The 19,731-nt window shown below is 42.1% G+C and overlaps 1 protein-coding gene across 6 annotated transcripts in view; it reads left to right on the forward strand.

The window, feature by feature from the left end:
• The window catches only part of ARHGAP26 (Rho GTPase activating protein 26), a 473,317-nt gene that overhangs the window by 358,749 nt on the left and 94,837 nt on the right, over window positions 1–19,731 (forward strand). For all 6 annotated transcript variants that reach the window (XM_024994422.2, XM_024994425.2, NM_001205522.1 and 3 more), the window contains exon 18: window positions 8,329–8,488. In XM_024994422.2, coding sequence (XP_024850190.1) covers window positions 8,329–8,488 — 160 coding nt within the window. The remainder of the gene's footprint in view (window positions 1–8,328; window positions 8,489–19,731) is intronic.

Here is a 19,731-nt window from a genome sequence, read left to right on the forward strand (position 1 = left end):
TTATTGTTGATGATGATCTTAATAATCTAAGGCAGGTAGGAAATAATGAAATTGAAGAAAGGGGTAAGAAAAGGAAAAGTGAGATTTTTTTTTTCCACAGGAGACACTGTCCTAGAAGTTTTAAGTGTATTGAAAAGAGCCTGATATAACATTGTGAACTTATGCTGTATTTTATAGTGCATATTAGAGCAGTCATGTAATAATGGTAATTATACCCTACGAGTATTTTATGGCCTTCGTACCTTCCAGATTAGCACTGTAGCCAAGGAGAGCCACTGGTTTGTTGCATGCTGTCAGTGTCGCAGTAAGCTGCTCTAGCCACTCCCCTGACTGCTCTCCCCCCCTTGGCAAAGGTAGCAAGACATTAGTAGACAGTTTAAACCAGGCATTTAGGGAGTTGGTGATGGACAGGGAGGCCTGGCGTGCTGCAGTTCATGGGGTCGCAAAGAGTCGGACATGACTGAGCGACTGAATTGAATTGAATTGAATTAGTGCAACTGAGCCTTGATAACCTCAAAGGAAGGTGACCTCCTAAAGCATGCATATGTTCCTTTTTCCCCCAATACCTAATACAGGCAAACTCTGTGCTAAGCCCTGGTGATGGAGCAATAAGGGAGGATAACGCCATCCCAGTTTTCTTGGAACTTCTAGTAAGTGGAGGAGACAGACAATGATAATTCCATGAATAATGACATAATTCACTAAGTGCTAGGAAGGAGAATTGCAGAATTAAGAGTTGTAATAAGGTATCTGACCTGGCTTGGGGTATCCAGGAAAGACCTCTTTGGGAAAAGAGAGTGATGAGTTAGGAGAGAGCCAGATCAAGAGGGACTGCAGAGCTTCCCTGATCGGGGGATAGGCATTAGAAAGGAAGGCACCCAGGCTTAACTAGAGTTTTAGCCCAGAGATCCATGAGCTAAGGGAGAGATAATGGAGGAAGGTCTAGATCAGGCAGGATCTTGAAGGCCAAGGGTTTTCAACTTGAAATTTAAAGCAGAAATCTTTGGTGGATTTTAAATAGGTACTGGAATTGGATTGGAGGAGGCCAGAGTAGGAATAGAGTTGGTTGCACACTCAGATTTTGGAACAGTCTCCACTTTAGACTGCAAGCTATATGCTAAAAGGTACAATGACTTTTTAAAATTCACCTGAATCCCTTTTCCTTTTCTCTATAGAATTTTCAGCACCAAATGGGCCTCTGTAATTGGGCATTAAAGTTGACGTATATGAAAAGTGAAAGTCAGTCAGTTGTGTCCAATTCTTTGCAACCCCATAGACTATACAGTCCATGGAATTCTCTAGGCCAGAATACTGGAGTGGGTAGCCTTCCCTTCTCCAGTGGATCTTCCTGACCCAGGAATCAAACCTGGGTCTCCTGCATTGCAGGCAGATTCTTTACCAACTGAGCCATCAGGGAAGCCCTGATGTGTATCATATTGGTCAATACTTACCATCTTAGCAGTGATGCTTACCCATCTAAAATATAGTTTAAACATTTCACTGAAAGTAGAGAAGACATTGTTGCTATTCACAGAACTTTGAGGCTGTTGGATGAAAGCAGAGCAGCCTGCAGGGATGCATGTAGAGCCATAATTGTCTTGGGGGTGGAGAGGGGCTGCTTTGGAAACCACCCATTTAGCCATTCCTCCTTTTTTCCTTTCAGTTCATTCTTCTCTCTTAAAGTGTTCACTCTTTTGATCCGACTCTGCCAGCCAACTACAAATGGAATGCTATTATGTATGAGGGGTATTTTGCCAATTTCATGTTTTTGTCAAGCATGAAGCCATTTTCACTGCAATAAGGGAGTAGAAACGGTGTTTAGTCCAATAGCACTGTCATAGGTTCTTCTCCTTTTTCTTCCTCTCTCTTGCTTTTTCCCCCTTCTTCCAGTTTAGTAATTTGGGTGGTGAATCAAGGGAGAAGCTTTTATTTTTTTTTTCTCTATTGTAACCATTGCTTTTCCCCCCACATGCTCAAGCCTCAATATATTCATTTGTGGTTGGATTTTCTGAGTGGGAAAAAGAAGAGTGTCTTTTAGCCTAGCTGAACTGACCCTTACTTGTGTGGGCGCAGCAGAGTGCTGAAGTGAAGATTATGGGCTCTGCAGCCACCTTGAGTTCCTTTCTGGCTCTGTCCTTCATTAGAGTGTGACCTCAAGCAAATTACTTAATTTTTCAGTGCTTCAGTTTCCTCATCTGTAAAATGACAGTGATAGTCTTACCTACTTGTCTCAAGGCTTTCTCTTGAAGATTACACATAAACACTTAGTGTTTCAAAGTTTCAAATCTGGCTTCTCACTGGATAGGCATTCCCAGAAAGATGTTAAATATGGTTGGTGAACATGACCCCAGTCAGTACATGGAAAAATTTATTTTAAACTCTCATTCTGGTGCCAGCCATTGGTACAGCCCAGCAAAGCTGTATTTATGGCTCTGATGGGTTTCCTTGGCAGAGGCCTCCTGAGCACCATCCAGACTGGTCCTGTCTCACTGAGTTCAGGTGGTAACCAGGCAACACACACACACAGTCTGACTTAGAAAACTCATGGCCAGGGGTGGTGGGGATTCCCCTCACCATTTCCCCACTCCATACTAAAGATGAATTTGAAGCTGGTGGAAGGAACCACATTGACAAACCTTGAAACTTAACTTGCCTTGGGTGACCACAAAAAATGTATAGTTCTAGCAACTTCATTTCTAGCTAATCCTTCTTGGCCCCAGGGCTTGGAGCTCCTCTAACCCTGAGAGGATGGTAGAGAAATAAGTGATATTTACTGCAGCTTGGGTGCCCACTCACACAATGACTTTCCTAATTGGTAACCTCAGGCCTTCCCAGTCCCTGCCTGTGTGCTGCAGGGGACTCACTCCAAGATCCAGATCCAGCTCACAGTCCTGAGACACTCATGAGAAGGGAAGCAGTCAGTGTAGAAATGTTCCATGGATTGGTTGTGAACATAATCACTTAGAGGAGAGAGTTCTGTGTGGCCTCCTGTCAGAGGGGTGTCTAGAGCTGGCCTTGCAGACAGGTGAGCTTTGGATAGTTAAGGGAGGACTTGCCAGGCAGGCCTAACCCGTGGAAGCAAATGAGTGTGGTGAGTTTTGCTATAGTTTCCAAGGAGGCTCTCAACCTGTCATGCCCAGAGTTGCTTATAGGGAAATAATAGAAATTAAGTAACAGTCTATTTTGAATTTATCTGTAGATTTGAAGTATATCATAATTTTTTTTAAAGTAGAAATGGAAAGAACAAAGAATAACCAGAAGAAAAAATTAGCCCTTGAAATACAGGTGGAAGAGACAGGTTCCTTGCCCCAGGTAGAAGCAGGCCACTAGAGATTCCTGAACATGACACCTGGTGACACCAGCAACTTACAGTGTGACTTTAAATTGGCACTTGCTGCTGCTTCCACATTGTTATCACCACTGTCTTGACTGCCCCTGTGGACAATACCAGCTGTCATTTATTAAGCCATTGTTTCCATCCAAGAGATCAATTCACCTAGTTTTACTTTATCGGCCTTAAACAAAGAGTTGGACATGACTTAGTGACTGAACAACAAGCTTTATGAAGCAGATATTGTTGCTCATGTTTTACAGGTGAAGAAAGGATTTAGAGAAGCCAAGTGACCTGCCTGCTCTCATCCTGCTGGGAATCTCTGTCTGACTCCACCCCCTGTACTATAGTGTCTCCCTTAGCCTTTATTTCTCTGTATTTATAAACTGGACATAATATTTGTACTCTTTACCTGTAGAAGGAAGCTTTTCAAACTGTAAGTCATGACACATTAGTGAATTGTGAAATTGATTTAGTAGATAGAAAAATGAATAGAATCAAAACAATTTATCACACTATTTCTGAAACTTGTGTTTCTGATATGCGTGTGTGTATGTGTGTATACCTCTCTCTATGTGTATGTATATATATATATATATATATATATATATATATATATATGTATGTATGTATGTGCTAGTGAAATGTTACATGGGAAAATCTATTTCCTACCGTGGGTCCTTGTCAAGGTTTGAGAGCTACTGTTCTAGACATATTATATGAAATTCAAGCAAACATAAAAACATGGTGCAGAGCTTGTAAACTCTAAAACACCTCACAAGTCTAAGTTATCATTTCTTAACACTGGAAGCTGAAGCAAACAAGCAAAGCATGGCTGACAGTGTTGCTGTGCTGGAACCGCCACCCAGGTCAACTCATTGTGTCCTGTGGAGCCAGGCTGCAGCTTTGATACTCCATGACCCAGCACTGCAGGCCTCAAGATGAAACCTGTTTGCAAACCTAGCAACAGGCAGAGGTATTGTTGGTACATCAGGACCAATCTGTAGTTATAAAGTACTACTCAGCACTTCCACAGCTCCAGCTCTCATTTAAACGCTAGAAAAACAGATGTGATCTTTAAGACAGCATGGGCGTCTCTGCATTTCTGGCCCCAAAATAGTTGGCTCCTATTTCTCTCCTCCTAATACTCCCCCATTACCATCTTCATCTGGAAGTAATCTTCTGCCTCTCAAAGGATGTCAGACCAATCCAGAGCCCTCATCCATTTTCCCTGGAAGCAAAGGTAGCAAGAGGCCCCTTTGCCATGGCCGTGTTCCTTGGAACGTGCTCTTTCCTCATTAACCATAATTCCTGAGGGAACTACAGGGAACATGGGGTGTCGACCCCCACCAACTGCCCTGAAGTCATGTCCCTTGGGGGATGCCCTGTTTCTCAGCTGTTGTGGCAAACTCTTATGGGTCACAAAAGGAAGCAGGCCTTTCCCAGGTTAAAATCACATGTGGAACTGTTTCTCTTCTGCCTGCAAAGGAAGTCTGTAGAACTGGCAGTAATGTAAGAAGGCTCACAGAGGAGTCCGTGTGGCCCTAGGCAAGGCCTATCAAAGACTTCCTTGGTGGAATGTGCAGTCATGCACAGGAGAATTTTGTGTGTGGATTTTAAGTCAAGACTCAACATGACATTCTAGGCTGTGAGGAAGAGCTCAAGCACCTCAGTTACCAGCCCAGAAAGCAAGTTCTCCATGTTTTATAGACCTCACTAATGAATGAGTCCTGTGGCCTCAACTGGACCAGGCTCCCCAGCACTCTGCCAGCCTGCCTCCCACACACAGGTAAATGCATCAAGCTGTAATGGATGGCTGGTGCTAGCAAGAGGCTGAAGTCTGTGCCTTTCTTTCTGGGATTCAGAGTGATCTCCAGCTATTAATAATTCATTCTTGAGTAATGAACATAGCTATACCAAGTTGTGAGCAGTAATAATCAAGGGATAGATAATTTGTTGCTTCAGTGTGCCAGAAGATAATGGTAGTTAGTCGTAAAAAGTGCAGCCTTTTTCCCCAAAATTTTATGATTTACATCAGTGTGTTGTAAGTTCTAAAATAAAATGGATCGTTAAAAAGGAAATGAATTATGTTAGGTAGCCTCAAGCTTATTATGCTTATTCACAGTTACCATACCTTTTTTCCAAATGCCTTTGGGTCACTGGGGTCTGCAAATCAGAGTAACTATTGCTCATTAATTAAATCTAAGGAGTGGAACACAGTTCCAGACTTTGAAAAGTTGAGGTACATTCCCCCAAAATCATCAGTAATAATTTGAGGTTTTCCAAGTAAGTAGCTGGGTTGTGAATAATTGTTTAATGTTTACTCAGAAACTCCCATCATCTTTAACACCACGGTGAACATTTGTTGTGTTTCTCCTGAGCCAGGCACTGCTCTCAGCACTGGTGTTACCAACTAAAATAAAAACAGTCTCTATCCTAAGGCAACAGTTGAGACACTAATAACTTGTAATAAATCCAGGGCCAACACGCCTGCCTTCATCAAGCAGTGGAGGGTTGGGAAGAGACTAGTCAGAGACTTTGGAAAGAAAGGGCACCATTGGAACTGTGCCTTGCAGATCAGCAGTTTGCCAAGCAAAAAAAGGAAGGGTAAGAGGACATTGCAGGGCAAGGATTGACAAAGGCAGATAGATATGAAAGTAGACAGAAGATGGGTAGTGAATGATTAATAGAATCATCATCACTGCATTTCCCATGTTATATCCATTTAATCTTCATAGGAACCTCATGATGTAGATTAGAAATGAAACTCGCCCTATTTTTAAAAGATGAGGAATCCAAAGCTTAAACATTAAGGCCCTTTTCCAAGGACCAGATCTGGGAGGAGGCAGAAGGCTTAGAAGTGAGTTGGAGAAAGCTGTGCTAGGTTATAGGAGTTTGGCATTAGAAACAATGGAGCCCATCAACGGTTTATAGTCACCATTATCAGAACATTCCAACCGTGGAAGCATTCCTGAACATACCCTGTGTCATACACATGCACTGTGTCACTGTGTTCTCTCCCAGCGACCAAGTGAGGCGTGAAGCCATTGTAGTTTTCAACAGAGGACTGACTTGAGCGGCGCTGAATTGGCAGACAGAAGCTGGTGGGGGCAGGCGGGATGTAGCTGAACCCAGAGAGTCTAGTCTGGGAGCCCTGTTAAGAGGCAGTTGCTTTAGTCAGATGCCCTGTTGAGAAGCGTGATGGTGAAAGTGATCATTATCCAAACCCTATATTTTTATATTGGTCTACAATTTAAAAGTGCTTTCATATATAAATAGCTTGTTGATTCATATACACAAGGGACTTTTGTGACAAGAGGGTAAGTCTAGTGACTTGGCTCATTTAGCAGGGGAAATATAAGAGCATGGAATTCACTTCCTGCACAAAGGAGCTGATGTTGAAAGTAGTGGTGTTACAAGCAACTTGTAAATATGCAGACATGGTGATTCTAGCTGAGACTCAGAACCAAATCTTTCCCCCTTTGCCAGGTAAAACCTTGACTATCTGCTTTAACACTTTCAGACTAGAAACCTGATACAGTTCTAGGTAGAATGGAAAACTATAAGTAATATCAGGAAATTCATCTAGATCTCGGGAAATGAAAATAGTCTTATGTGGACCAGAAACAGGACAAGGCTTCAGTGGCAGAATCTCCTTGCTACAGGTGTTGCTTAGCAATAAAAAAGCAAATTCCCTTCTTTATTGGGCTGTTCCACAGTCAGGCTTCACAGACGTACCCATCTCTTTCAGAGGAGGAGTTTTTTTATGAAATTAGACTTTTAGCCATAGAAAATGAAAGAAAAATACGTTTCTCGTGATAAAATCAGTTAATATAGTATTCAGTAAAGGCTCAGTTTCAAAACCAGTACTTAAAGTCAAATCTCTTTTTTCTCCTACAAAATAGAAGTATCCAGGAGAAACAGTGCAAACATTTATAGAATTGTATGGAAAAAAAAAAATCTGTATAAATAGCACTAAATGCTAGGGAGGTATGTCTGTGCAAACTGCCACCACTGTCCAATTTCTCTCTAGTTTCTAGTAATGAATAGTTTCCTTCTTCCAACAGGTGATTTAGGGAAGCCCCTAATATTTTCTTAACAATACTGAATGGCCTTAACTTTTAACTTAACTCGTTGTCAATAGATAACTTTGTATATTATTATACGTGGGGCTAGCAAATGAACAATGAAGTTTTATGACTAGGTCATGGTGACCTGGGTGTGGATTTCAGATATATGTTTTGGTTAGTTGATTATACAAAAATATGCATATGTGTTTAGAAGCTTACTCAGACCCGATACTCCTGGCCCTGCGTGTTTCTTGGATTTTGAGTATAAGTGGTAATATAAACAGCTATATACATGGATGTAAGTAGTGCATTTTTATTTCTGTTCATGGCACGTGTCTGGCTTAATACAAGCCACGTGTCTGATGTGATGGGACTTAAATACTTTGAGCCTAAAGTGCTGAATTTCCTGACTGAGATCTACTCATTTAAAAAATTAGATCTATTTTGGGCTGTGTTTGCAAATGTATTAAAGCTGTCAGGAGTTTTTATATTTGCACTAGAGAAAATGCTAATGATCACAGTGGTTTAAGCAGCAGCCAAGGATAAAAGTTGTAACTAAGAGGGATTACCATAACCTGGATTTGCAGAACAAGGATTCAAATGTGCAAAGGTTCATATTTTGGAAGGCAAGCCATTTTGGTTGGTTGGTTATTAGTTTCTTTTAGGCAAAATGGGAATTGTAAAGAGTGTCATATCATGAAATAGCAAAATAGCCTAACACTGGAGATTTCTGAAACTTTGGTAGATGAGACTATGAGTAAAAAAGTCTCTCTCTGGACTCCAGCAGCTAGGTCTGGCTTTGGACTCCAGACCCCTAGGTCTGGCTCCTACCAGATGAGGTGTCTGAAGGTGAGACGGGTGTAGGAAGTCAGTTGTCTGTCATTTACTATTTCTCTCATTTGTGCCATTTCTTTTGCTTCCTCCCAGTGTTGCTAACAACCACAAGCAGAATTTGATGACAGTGGCAAACCTCGGCGTGGTGTTTGGACCCACCCTGCTGCGTCCTCAGGAAGAAACTGTAGCAGCCATAATGGATATCAAGTTTCAGAACATAGTCATTGAGATCCTAATAGAAAATCATGAAAAGGTAATATATTGTTTGTCATTGCAAGTGGAGAATGTACCTGGGGGGAGCTGAGTGAGAACTGGCCTACAGGGTTGACTCAGGTTTGCGTTGCTGGTGGCTCTTACCCTGTGGTGATGCTGACGAAGTTGCTGATGGCGGTGGTGATGGTGGTGGTGATAGTCATCTTGGGATGGCTGCAGTGACAACGGTGGTGGTTGTGGTGGTGGGAGCAGTGGGCAACATAATGAGCATTTCTTTTGTAATAGGAACTGTGCTAAGCACTTTATATATGTTGTCCTTTTAACCTCACAAGTATCTGATGAAGGAGGTACTACTTGGAGCCTCATTTTGAAAATGCCTTTTAGACATTTTTTTACTTTTTTTTCTTTTCTATGAATTTTTGAGTTTTTAAATATTAGGGATAGTAAACAATTTTCATGTGCATTGCAAATATTTTTCCTAATATAGTTTCCTTATAATTTTATAAATGCTGTATTGTTTTACACTGTGTATGTGTGTGGGTGCATGCTTAGTTTTCTTCCTTTAGGGCACTGAAGTTTCTAGTCTGTCTTAAGAGGGTTGCCCTCCCTGCCTAATGATGTATGTCAACACAGCTGCCCTTAAAAACTGGGCTAAGGGGGCAGAAAGCAGCATGCACCCATCGGTCCCACCTCAGTTTCTGGTAGCAAATCCCTATGAATCTCCTCAGCATCTGCAAGGCCCCTTAGGGCACCATTTGACAGTCCAAGGTGCTGAGATATAATGAAATCCTAAATAAAACCTTTACCTAGAATGGTGAATTAATTGTGCTAGATTACCTGCCAAATGAATCTAGCATCTGACCACTAGCCACCTGCACTGACAACACAAGACCGTAAGGCATCACAGCTCTTGTCTGGGTTTGTAGAGGAACCTCCTCATTTGTTTCCTTGCTTCCACCATCGGCCTGTCCATTCTGAAGTCAGCCCCCAGAATGAGATGTTTTTAGTGTTAGATCACATCATGTCAATTGTCTGCTAAGAACTGTCCAGTGTCTTCACATTTCAGAGTGAAACTCAGAGCCCTTATAGGAGCCTGGAATGTCCTCCACGGTCTCTGCTCTCCCCTCTGCTACTGCCTCATGTCATCTCCTACAGCCGTCTCCTCCAGCTCCTGCCTACAGCCACTTTGACCGCCTCACGGTTCCTTGCCCACGGCACACACTCACACCTCAAGGCCTCTGCGACTGCTGTTTGTGGTGCCTGAAACACTCTTCCTCCTTTAAGCCTGAGTGAGGCTCACCCGTATCTCTCCATGTGAAACTGTGGACAGCCCCACCTCCAGCACTCCCCCTGCCCCTGAGGGTGCTTTCTCTGTCTCCACAGCACTTAGCACTTTCTAGTGTACTGTATATCATTTACTTGTTGATTACATCTGTTGCCTTTCTGACCTCTTCTAGAACATATGTAACATGAAAGCAGACAAATTTGGGCTATTTTGTTTCTGTAGTTCTTCAGTACGTGCTTAGTACATGTGTGTTGGGTGAATGATGGTAGCTAGCCTCCAGACTGGCTCCCGGTGACCCTCGTTTCCTGGTATTCAGCCCCTTGTGTGTTCTCTTCCAACTGTGAATAAGGAATCAACACTAATCCCAGTGTGATCAGTAGGAAGTGATAATGAGAAACTGTGACAGTAACAGGCTTGACTTTGGAGACCAATCCTGAGACTTGGTAGCGTTTGCTGTGGTGTGGATTTTCTCACTCTGGGGGAAGCAAGCCACATGTTGTGAGGATGGTCACACAGCCCAGTGGGGAGAAAGTGAGGCTGCCTGCCAACAATCAGACCAGCATGCCAGCCATGTGAGTCTGTTATTTTGGAAGTGACTTCTCCAGCCCTGGTCATACTTTCAGATGATGTGGCCCCAACCAACATCTTTAGTACAGCCTCATAAGAGACCACTGAGCTAAGTCTGTCCTGAATTCCTGACCCATTGAAAGTGGGAGAGATATTAAATATTTTAAGCCACTGAGTTGGGGGGAGGGGTAAGTTATTACACAGCATTAGTAACTACTAAAGAACCTCTGAATATAGACTTTCACGGAGTAATTGAGGTATCCTGGAAAATTGTGTAGACAACATAGCTTTTTTCTTACATGGTTAATAAAGAGATCTGAGGTCAGATAATTTACTTGAAGAAATTATCTTCTCTCTGTCTCAACCTTTGGACTTTGTCCAGCCACTTCCTTCATATATAGTAAGTCAGGTATAGATGATTATGTTCTGTATGATTAAAATGAAATTGTAAAAAGGAAATATAATTGAATATCATGTTTCTAAACAAGTTAATAGCATGATTTCTAAAAGCAAACCGCTTGGATGTAAATCTATTACCTCTTGTCAGCTGTGTGACCATGAACAGATTACTCAACCTCTCTATGCTCATAAAAATACTTTCAGTACAGTGTGACTTCTGTGACAAATAACCCTTCCAAAAGTGACTCAGGACAATAGTAGTCTCTGTCTTCCTCACATACCAGTTCACTGTGGGTATTCTGTTGGTTGGATCCTACACAGTGATTCAGCAATCCAGGTTCCTTCTCTCTTGTAGTTTTGCCTTCTGCTCTGCAGATTTCTGCAATCAGCCATTTGGTGAGGGAAATGAGAGGGCATGGAAGATTGGGTAAGATTATGTGGGCCAAACCTAGAAGGTGCTTTCCTTATTCTCTTCCACTTTCCATTGGCCAGAACTCAGTCATGTGGCTACCTCTAACTGCAAGGAAGACTGGGAAAGCCCCTAACCATGCAGAGCAAAGGGAAAGAAGTTTGATGACCAATCAGCCAGTGGGCCACATCCCTTTAGTTGGTTTGTTGTGAGGGTGAGATAAGGTGATTTATTAAAGGTCTTAGCCAAGAATCTAACAAGGAATGTCACTAACTGTAAACTATTCTTTTCAGCAGTCTGAGCAGATTTCTCTGAAGATAGAGCATAAATACATCTACGAGTATTGCATGTGCCCCCTTGCTCAAAATAATACTTTTTAAACATAATATTTTCTCAAATAAATAACATTAAATATTGAGACAGAGCTCTAAGGAGTAAGGGCTTTGGTTATGTTTCATGTCTGGGCTTATAGCAGGCAGCATCTAGTAGGTTTTGAACTGTAATAATTTTTGGTGTCTTTGGGCCTTCAAAGCCAGGAAACATTAAAAAGTAACATGATAGGAAAAAGATTGGATACTGCTAATAGCATTATTGAGACTTGTGTCAACAAGCGCCATCCCACTTGAGCACAAAATTCAGAAATAGAAATGAAATATGAAATGCAGGGTCAGGCCTGCAAGTATACGGGCAGGAACTGGTGAGAATACTCATCCGATTTTTTGGATCATAAATTATGTTCCTCTCTACTGTGTATCTGGTGAGGCATATATTAAAAGAGCGTTGCAGTGCTTTATTACATGTTATTTTTCATTAGTTTCTGCCAGAGAGTGGGATGAATCACAGTGAGATTTATGTTCCTGTGGGAGCTGGTGCAGGAGTGTCAGTGGAAACATTCTTGGGATGAAGACTACAGTGGAGTGTGTGTCTCCAGTCCTGAGGGAGCTCCCGTGCCACTTTGATAGAGGTTTTTAACCTGGGGTCTATGATGGGCCAAAACTATGTGCAAGACCTGTGTTTGTACATGATTTGGGGGAGAAAGTCTTTAACATTCATCAGGCTTGCCTTTCTGATAAAAACAATTTAGACTAAGGCAGCTTGACTCCTTTTCAAATGTTGCTTCAGGTCTGGTCTGGTATAAAGTCAGCAGATGCTGTGTTAGTCTCCTTTGGAAGCCTGTGATGTTCACCTCACAGAACTCATGCTCTGAGAGCCCTTAGCTTTAGAGACAATGCTTTGGGTGAATTTACTGCCAAGGGAATTCAGTTTTATTCATCAACAGACCTTGTTTATGTCCTCAGATAAATATTGTTATCTTTCTTTAAAATTCACAATATGGAAATGTTCGGTTCAGTTCAGTTGCTCAGTCATGTCCGACTCTTTGCGACCCCATGGACTGCAGCCAGGCCTCCCTGTCCATCACCAACTCCCGGAGTTCACCCAGACTCACGTCCATCGAGTCAGTGATGCCATCCAGCCATCTCATCCTCTGTCGTCCCCTTCTCCTCCTGCCCCCAATCCCTCCCAGCATCAGTCTTTTCCAATGAGTCAACTCCTTGCATGAGGTGGCCAAAGTACTGGAGTTTCAGCTTCAGCATCATTCCTTCCATTAACAGTATTTAATGAGCATTCCTTTGGTGGTGGTGGTTTAGTCGCTAAGTCGTGTCAATCTCTTGCGACCCCACTGACTGTAGCCTGCCAGGCTCCTTTGTCTACGGGATTCTCTAGGCAAGACTACTGGAGTGGGTTGCAGTTAAGGATCCTTCTCCAGGGGATCTTCCTGACCCAGGGATTGAACCTGGGTCTCCTGCATTGCAGGCAGATTCTCTACCAACTGAGCTATGAGGGAAGCCCTTAGGCTTGGCTATAATTTTCTAGAAACATAAACACACACACAAATCTCTTGAGTGACCACTTTTCTAACTTTGTTGTCAGAAGTTGCACAAAATCCTGAGACACCAGATGAAGAAGTACTGTCTAACAGCATTATTTCAATCTGTCCCCCAACAGGCATTTGATAGCATATGTCCTCTTGCTTGAAACAAGCCGTCATACAGGTCTTAAGTGTATGTCCCCCCAGTTAGTGGTATAATACCCTCTCCCATGTTGTTATGGGCATTTTATATAGGATGTGTAGTTTGTGCCTTGGAATAAAATTGACAGGGGCCCAGGAATAAATATTGGAAGACAGCACAGAGAGAGGGTATAGAAACCCAGGCATGTAGCCTCTTTGGAGCCACTTGGTGGGGGGAACCGTAAGATGTGTCTTTCGGTTATCACTTTGTAACAGATCATCTGCAGACCTAGTGACATAAAATAGCAATAATTTTTTTGCTCACAACTCTGTGTACCAGAACTGTGGGGAGGGCTCACCTGTGTTCTGTATAATATCTGCTGGAGTGGTTTTAGTGCAGCTGGTAGATCCAAGATGGCCTTATTCCACATGTCTGAGACCTTGGTGCCACCTGTTGCTGGGACACCTTGGTCCTCCTCCACTTGTCCTCTTTCTCCACCTGCTCTCTCATCGTTTAGTAGTCTAGGCCAAACTTTCAAAAGGACAAGCACCAGAAGCCACAAGGCCTCAGAAGTTCTAGGCCTAGAATAGAATAGACAAAGTGTCACTTCGACTGGATTCTGTTGGTCAAAGCAACAAGTCCAGCCAGACTGAAGGGGCAGGAAAGAGACCCCCCCCCCCCACCACCATGGGAAGAGCAGTGTGCCCACAGATGTGGGAGGAGTTGTGGGCTGCTGTCTGCAGACCATCTCCCAGAATGCCTCAGTCCCCATCACTGGCAGGTTCGCATGTAGCTTCCTTTTCTTATTGGTGCTGCAACTCCTCAGCATGAATATGGAAAATGCTCTTCTGTTTCTCCTCAGTATTGCCGTTTTTACGTGGCCGGGGAGCATCCAACATTTGGTAATAGTGGCAGGTTCAGTCCTCACATACCCTTTGTGAGCCTCGGTATGGAGTACTGACTCATTAATGTCTAAAATGGAAAACAGCTTTGTCTTTAAAATTGACATTTAGAAGAGAGGGAGAATTTTCTCCTGACGAGAAAACTCAGTTTCTTTTTCCTTATTAAACATATGTTTTCATGCATAGGGCCTTGCCTCTCTACTGTCCCCCCCTTCGCCTCCCACTTTCTCGTTGTTTACTGAGGATTAACACTACACATTCAGACAAAGGGTTAAAAATTAAAATGAACTCCTGGACTCCTTTATGTTATCTCTGGCACATCTGCATAGCCTCAAGACAGCACCTATTTGTCTAGAAACATCCCCTGCTTAGCATCATTGTCTCATCTCGAGAACTTAACCTGTTTCTTGTTTGTGGGAGCCTTCATGATGTGTTTCTCACAGACATGGTTTGGTCAGATTAAGTTCACTAACTATATACCTTGTTGTGATGCTCCAGAAACTTTGTTGTTCACCTCCTGCACAGCCCTGAGTAGGGGAGCAATGTTTGGAACAATTTGTACCAAATAGATATCCCACAGTAAGTGAAGGCAGAGAGGAAAAAGCCAGAAGATACAAATTATGCATTGGTGTTCATGGTACTTGTTCTTTTTCCATGCTGGTAATACATACCGATTTATTTGCTCAGTTAAAGGTAATGGGTCTTTTTAATGTACATAGTCTAGCAGTAATAAGAATAGTGATATTAATAGCTAACTTTTACTTACAGCTTATTGTTCACAAGACATTGTGGTAAGCAGCCTTATATTTATCATATCATTTACTTTCCATAGCAGCATTATAAGGCCAATATTGTTAACTCTCTTTTATAAATTTTGAACCTGAAGTCCAGAGAGTTGAAGAAACAGCTTGTTATGAGAGGAACTAAGGTTGAATTTAGGACTCCTTTCACAATCCAAGCTACTAAAACCTATTCTTGTTAATCTCTAATGATGTCATTTATTGAACATCTACTGTTAACCAAAGATAAATGAGACAAGATCTTTTTTCCAATGGCTTTCTTGTTTTCTCAGGATATAACTTACCATAATACAGTTTGCTAAGTGACATTCAATAAAATGACTAAATTATATGGTACCACTGAGGAGAAATAATTTCATTCAGCTTGTACTGGCCTCTGACAGATAGGTAGAGGTTTTCTAGGCAGAGCAACAGTGGAGACAGTGGGAACAGCCTTCCAGAAGAACATTAATCAATTATCAACATTAATCAACTCGTATGTATTACAACAACACGGTTGTGGAAGAATCTTAGCTTGTATGTTAGCAAGTGGTCGGAGATGATGCCAGACAGTTGGATTGAGCCCCTCTGTCAGGGATCTTGAAAGCTATGGGAGAAAGGTTGACGTTTGCTCCAGAAAAATGGGACCTCTCAGGGATTCCAAGTAGAGGGATAAAATGATTGTATCAGCACTTGAGAAAAACATCCCTGAAGCAGAACCAGATTGTACTTTGGTTGCTGATATCAAAATCACTCATTAGATAAATAACAAAACCATAGAGTTGATCATACTATTGTAAACTTGGGGCTATATATTTTTAAAGTCTTACTCAGAGACTGTAACCTTTAACCTATAGCCTTTACTTTATTATAGGCTAGGGTAGGATCCTAATGGCTTTTATTTGAGTTGTCTTGCCAGACTTCCCAAGTACTAGCTCATGGCATCATTTCCCATCAACAACTCCATACCCTGTACTCAGCATGGTTTATATGAAAGCGAAAGAACAGACTTGAGAGTCTGGCTCTTTTTGTGGTCAGATTTCAGAGTTGAAAGTTCAGAGGGCAAAGACTTTGGCTGTTTCCATGCTTATTTGAGGTAATAATTATTTTAAGTTGAACAGCTCATACCTTGTCACCTTAAGACATCGATCAGGCCCATACTTGGGGTTATAGTGGAAGTTACCAGTATTTATATGCATCTAGTTAAGATTTCAAAATACTGAATGCTGTCATTGTCCAAGATACCTGAAAGCCCAGAAATTCTGCAATTTCTTACAAAGTTTTTTCCATTTCTCTTTTTAAAGGTTACCTTGCCAGTGACTTTGAAAAATTTAAATGTCTAGAAAGAACAACCCTGTCAAGAAACAAACTGCCACCTTTTCAGAGCTTTGGTTAGACGTGAAATCTCAGGTTATGTGTATGTCTTCATCTTCCTGTTACTTTCTGACACATATTTAGTGGGATGGGACTGGCTTGTTCTTGGGCAGTCCATGGTGTTTCTTTTGGCCATACACTCAAAAAGGTTCCTGCACATGAAGCTGGACGTGGGTGTGCACAGGTGCCCAGGCACCTTGTGCTTTTATCAGTACTGCCCCTTTTAATGCCTATTGATGTTTTACAAAGTCAGTTACCGTGGTTCTTTTTCCAGTCCATCAATTGGCTTTGGAAGAGGTAGGAGAGTTGAGCTTTGAGTTGTTCATTCCCAGAAGTGCCCAAAGATCAGTGCCCCTTTTTCATACCTGTTAACTTTTAATCTTATGGTCAAGGGAAAGAGTAAGCAAATATGGATGGCCTCACTTAACACCTTTGTAAAAGCAGCAGGTCCTAAACCACCTTGCATTTCCATTAAAATGATAGTGTTTCTTTCAAGATTGTCTTGATTTGAGTTGATTTGGGCCACCAAATTGCCTTGATCTGCTTTTAACAAAATATTGGTGGCATTGAAATCTATTGCGTTCATTGTTGGGGTTTGTACACAAAATGTAGATCAATTAATAGAATACAATTGATTTGAATAGTTTCTGTCAACTCACCAGTGTTGGGCAATTGTATTTCATTTTCTTGGTATTTCAAGCAGCTGTTGATATGCAGAATGGATGATGATGATGATGAAGAAGAATGTCTGGACACTTTATTCCATGGAGATAACCCCTGTCACTATGGCCTGCTTGGGAAGCTAATCTTATGTCTCATGGCCATGGCTTTTTTCATTTGCTCATTGATTTTTTGTTATTGTAGTTGTTGTTACCTTTCCTTACATTGGTCCCCGAGGACATTCTTTTTGCATGCATGCTTAGTCATGTCCGATTCTTTGTGACCCAGCGACCCAATGGTCTGTCACCTGCCAGGTTCCTCTGTCCATGGGATTTCCCAAGCAAGAATACTAAAGTGGGTGCCATTTCTTACTCTAGGGGACCTTCCTGACCCAGGGATCAAACCTGCATCTCCTGTGTCTTCTGCATTGGCAGGTGGATTCTTTACCACTGTGCCACCTTCTTTTTGGTTCTATCAAGTTAGGTCTAGAAATAAGCTGGAATTACTTCTATGCTGGGCCAGAATGGTTCTGTCACAGACCTTTTTTCTATTTGTTGTGTCTAATGCCATGTAAACTGTTCTTCCTTAGTTTCATAGGTTGTGGATCTGAACATGTGTATTCCCCCCACCACCCTACCAGTAAAGCCCCAGAAAAACCAAGCATATTTGAGCTGTGAAGCTTCTTTAATGGTTCTCAAGTAATGATGGAGCTTTGTTATGTTACACTCTATTCCTCTCTGTCAGCAAAGATAATAGGAAATAGAATCATTTTGGAGATAAGGAAAATCAGAGCCTCCCATGGGTTACCCAGGCCAGCTATATAAATGGCCAGTTACTAAATGAAATTGGTTCCTTTTGAGGGACTTTTAATAAAACTCTACAAACTACTTTCCAAATTGTTGTTCTCTGGGCCAAAATGCTGATATCAACAGGACATTGGACTTCCAACTGTCCTTAAAAAACCTCTCTGTGCCTGTAGCCTCTGAATTTGGCTTCTTAACTGTTATATTAAATGAGCCCTGCTAAGACTTGCCTGGCTTTCCAGAAGAAAGGCACTGGATTTATGGCTTGCCGTGCCCGGAGCAATCCTGCTCTACAGCCTGTTGTTAAAAGAGTGGGCAGTGTGTAAGCTGGTGTGTGTAGGCCTAGTCCTCCACCTCCAAAGCAGACACTCTTCAGATTAATAAGCCCATAACTTGTTATTTTTTATTGCTTGAAACCCTGATGCACCGTGTCTCAGAAAAGTGCTTAGTCTCCTCTCTCTAGAAGCCTTTCTCTTCTGCCTTGTAATCCCAGGCCTCGGTCGTTGATTTATTGTCTCAACTACTTTTCAGTTACAGACCAGGAACTCTTCATCATTACCTAATTTTCCTCTCATAAAAATCACAGCACATAATAAAGAGTAGACCACACACATTATGGGGAGGCTTCTAATCCTTGTAAATTGCAGAAGCATGTAACAGGTGGAATCAGAAAAGGTACAAAAATGTATATGTGACGTGGCTAAGAATAAATCCCACAAGTATCAATGGTCTCCAGTGTTGAGATGGGCCCAAGGGAGGGTCGGGGGGTGGGCAGTGAAATTTGAATTTTGTAGACAAGGGGGAAAGAACAGCACATTCTAACATTGCTGTAAGCATTTGAGATTGATGTTTTGCAAAGAACAGTAATTAAATTTGCACTTAAAAATTAAATCCTCTGCAGATAATTCATTGTTGAGTCTCCAGTTATTTTCCTTTTTATATTTTTTTATTGGATGCAATCATGGCTTTTGGGCACTGAGTGTCAAACTGTGTTAGGTGCTTCTGTCCTCACCTCAGTCCCAGGAGTTTTTATAGATGCAGCATCTGAAGGTCAGAGTTGTATAACTTGTCCAAAGTCACAGAGCTAGTGAGTGACTAAAATCAGATCCATCAGACTCCAGAACTATAATCTTTGCATTTTGTCTTTTGTCTCTCAAATTAATAACAGATATAAAGGCCACAGGTTATTAAGACCCAGACAGTCCAGCTAAGCTGTCTTAAGTCCTAGTCCAACTGTACTCATCCATATGACCTTGAACAAATCAGTTCGTCTCAATGAGTCTCACCTATAAGATGACAGTGCTTAACTTGACATCTGCTTCTGTTGTGTCCAACTCTTTGCGACCCCATGGACTGTAGCCTGCCAGGCTCCTCTGTCCATGGGATTTTCCAGACAAGAATACTGGAGTAGTTTGCCATCCCCTCCTTCAGGGGATCTTCCCGACCCAGGGACTGAACCCACGTCTCCTGTGTCTCCTGCATTGGCAGCTGGGTTCTTTACCAGTAGCGCCACCTGGGAAGCCCCAAGGATAATGGTAAATCCTGAGAGAAATTGAAAATGCTAGTTGCTCAGTTGTGTCCAACTCTCTGCCACCCCACAGACTATAGCCCACCAGGCTCCTCCATCCATGAGATTCTCCAGGCAAGAATACTGAAGTGGGTAGCCATTCCCTTCTACAGGGTGTCTTTCCTACCCAGGGATTGAACCCTGGTCTCCTGCATTGCAGGCAGATTTTTTACTGTCTGAGCCACCAGGGAAGCCCAAGTCCTGAGATAATCCATGTGAATAACAGCATGATAAACACTCAACAAACTTTGAATATTTTTATTGTCCTTTACACTAACTCTACCTCCTGCCCACTCTTTATCAGGTTCTGTGCTCAGCATTTAATATACATTAACTTTTCAGTATCTCTGCAGGATAGGTGTTAGATTCCCATTTACGGAAGGGAAACAGCTCAGAGGGGTTAAGGCTTTTGCCCAAGTTGAACCCAAGTCTGTATGGCTCCAATGCCTATTTGCATTCTCCCCATAAAATGATGGTAAATTCCTTTCCTATATATTTATTTTTTTGGATGATGTTTAGGTTATTT

This window comes from Bos taurus, chromosome 7, assembly GCF_002263795.3.
Source record: "Bos taurus isolate L1 Dominette 01449 registration number 42190680 breed Hereford chromosome 7, ARS-UCD2.0, whole genome shotgun sequence".
Taxonomy (NCBI): Eukaryota; Metazoa; Chordata; class Mammalia; order Artiodactyla; family Bovidae; genus Bos; species Bos taurus.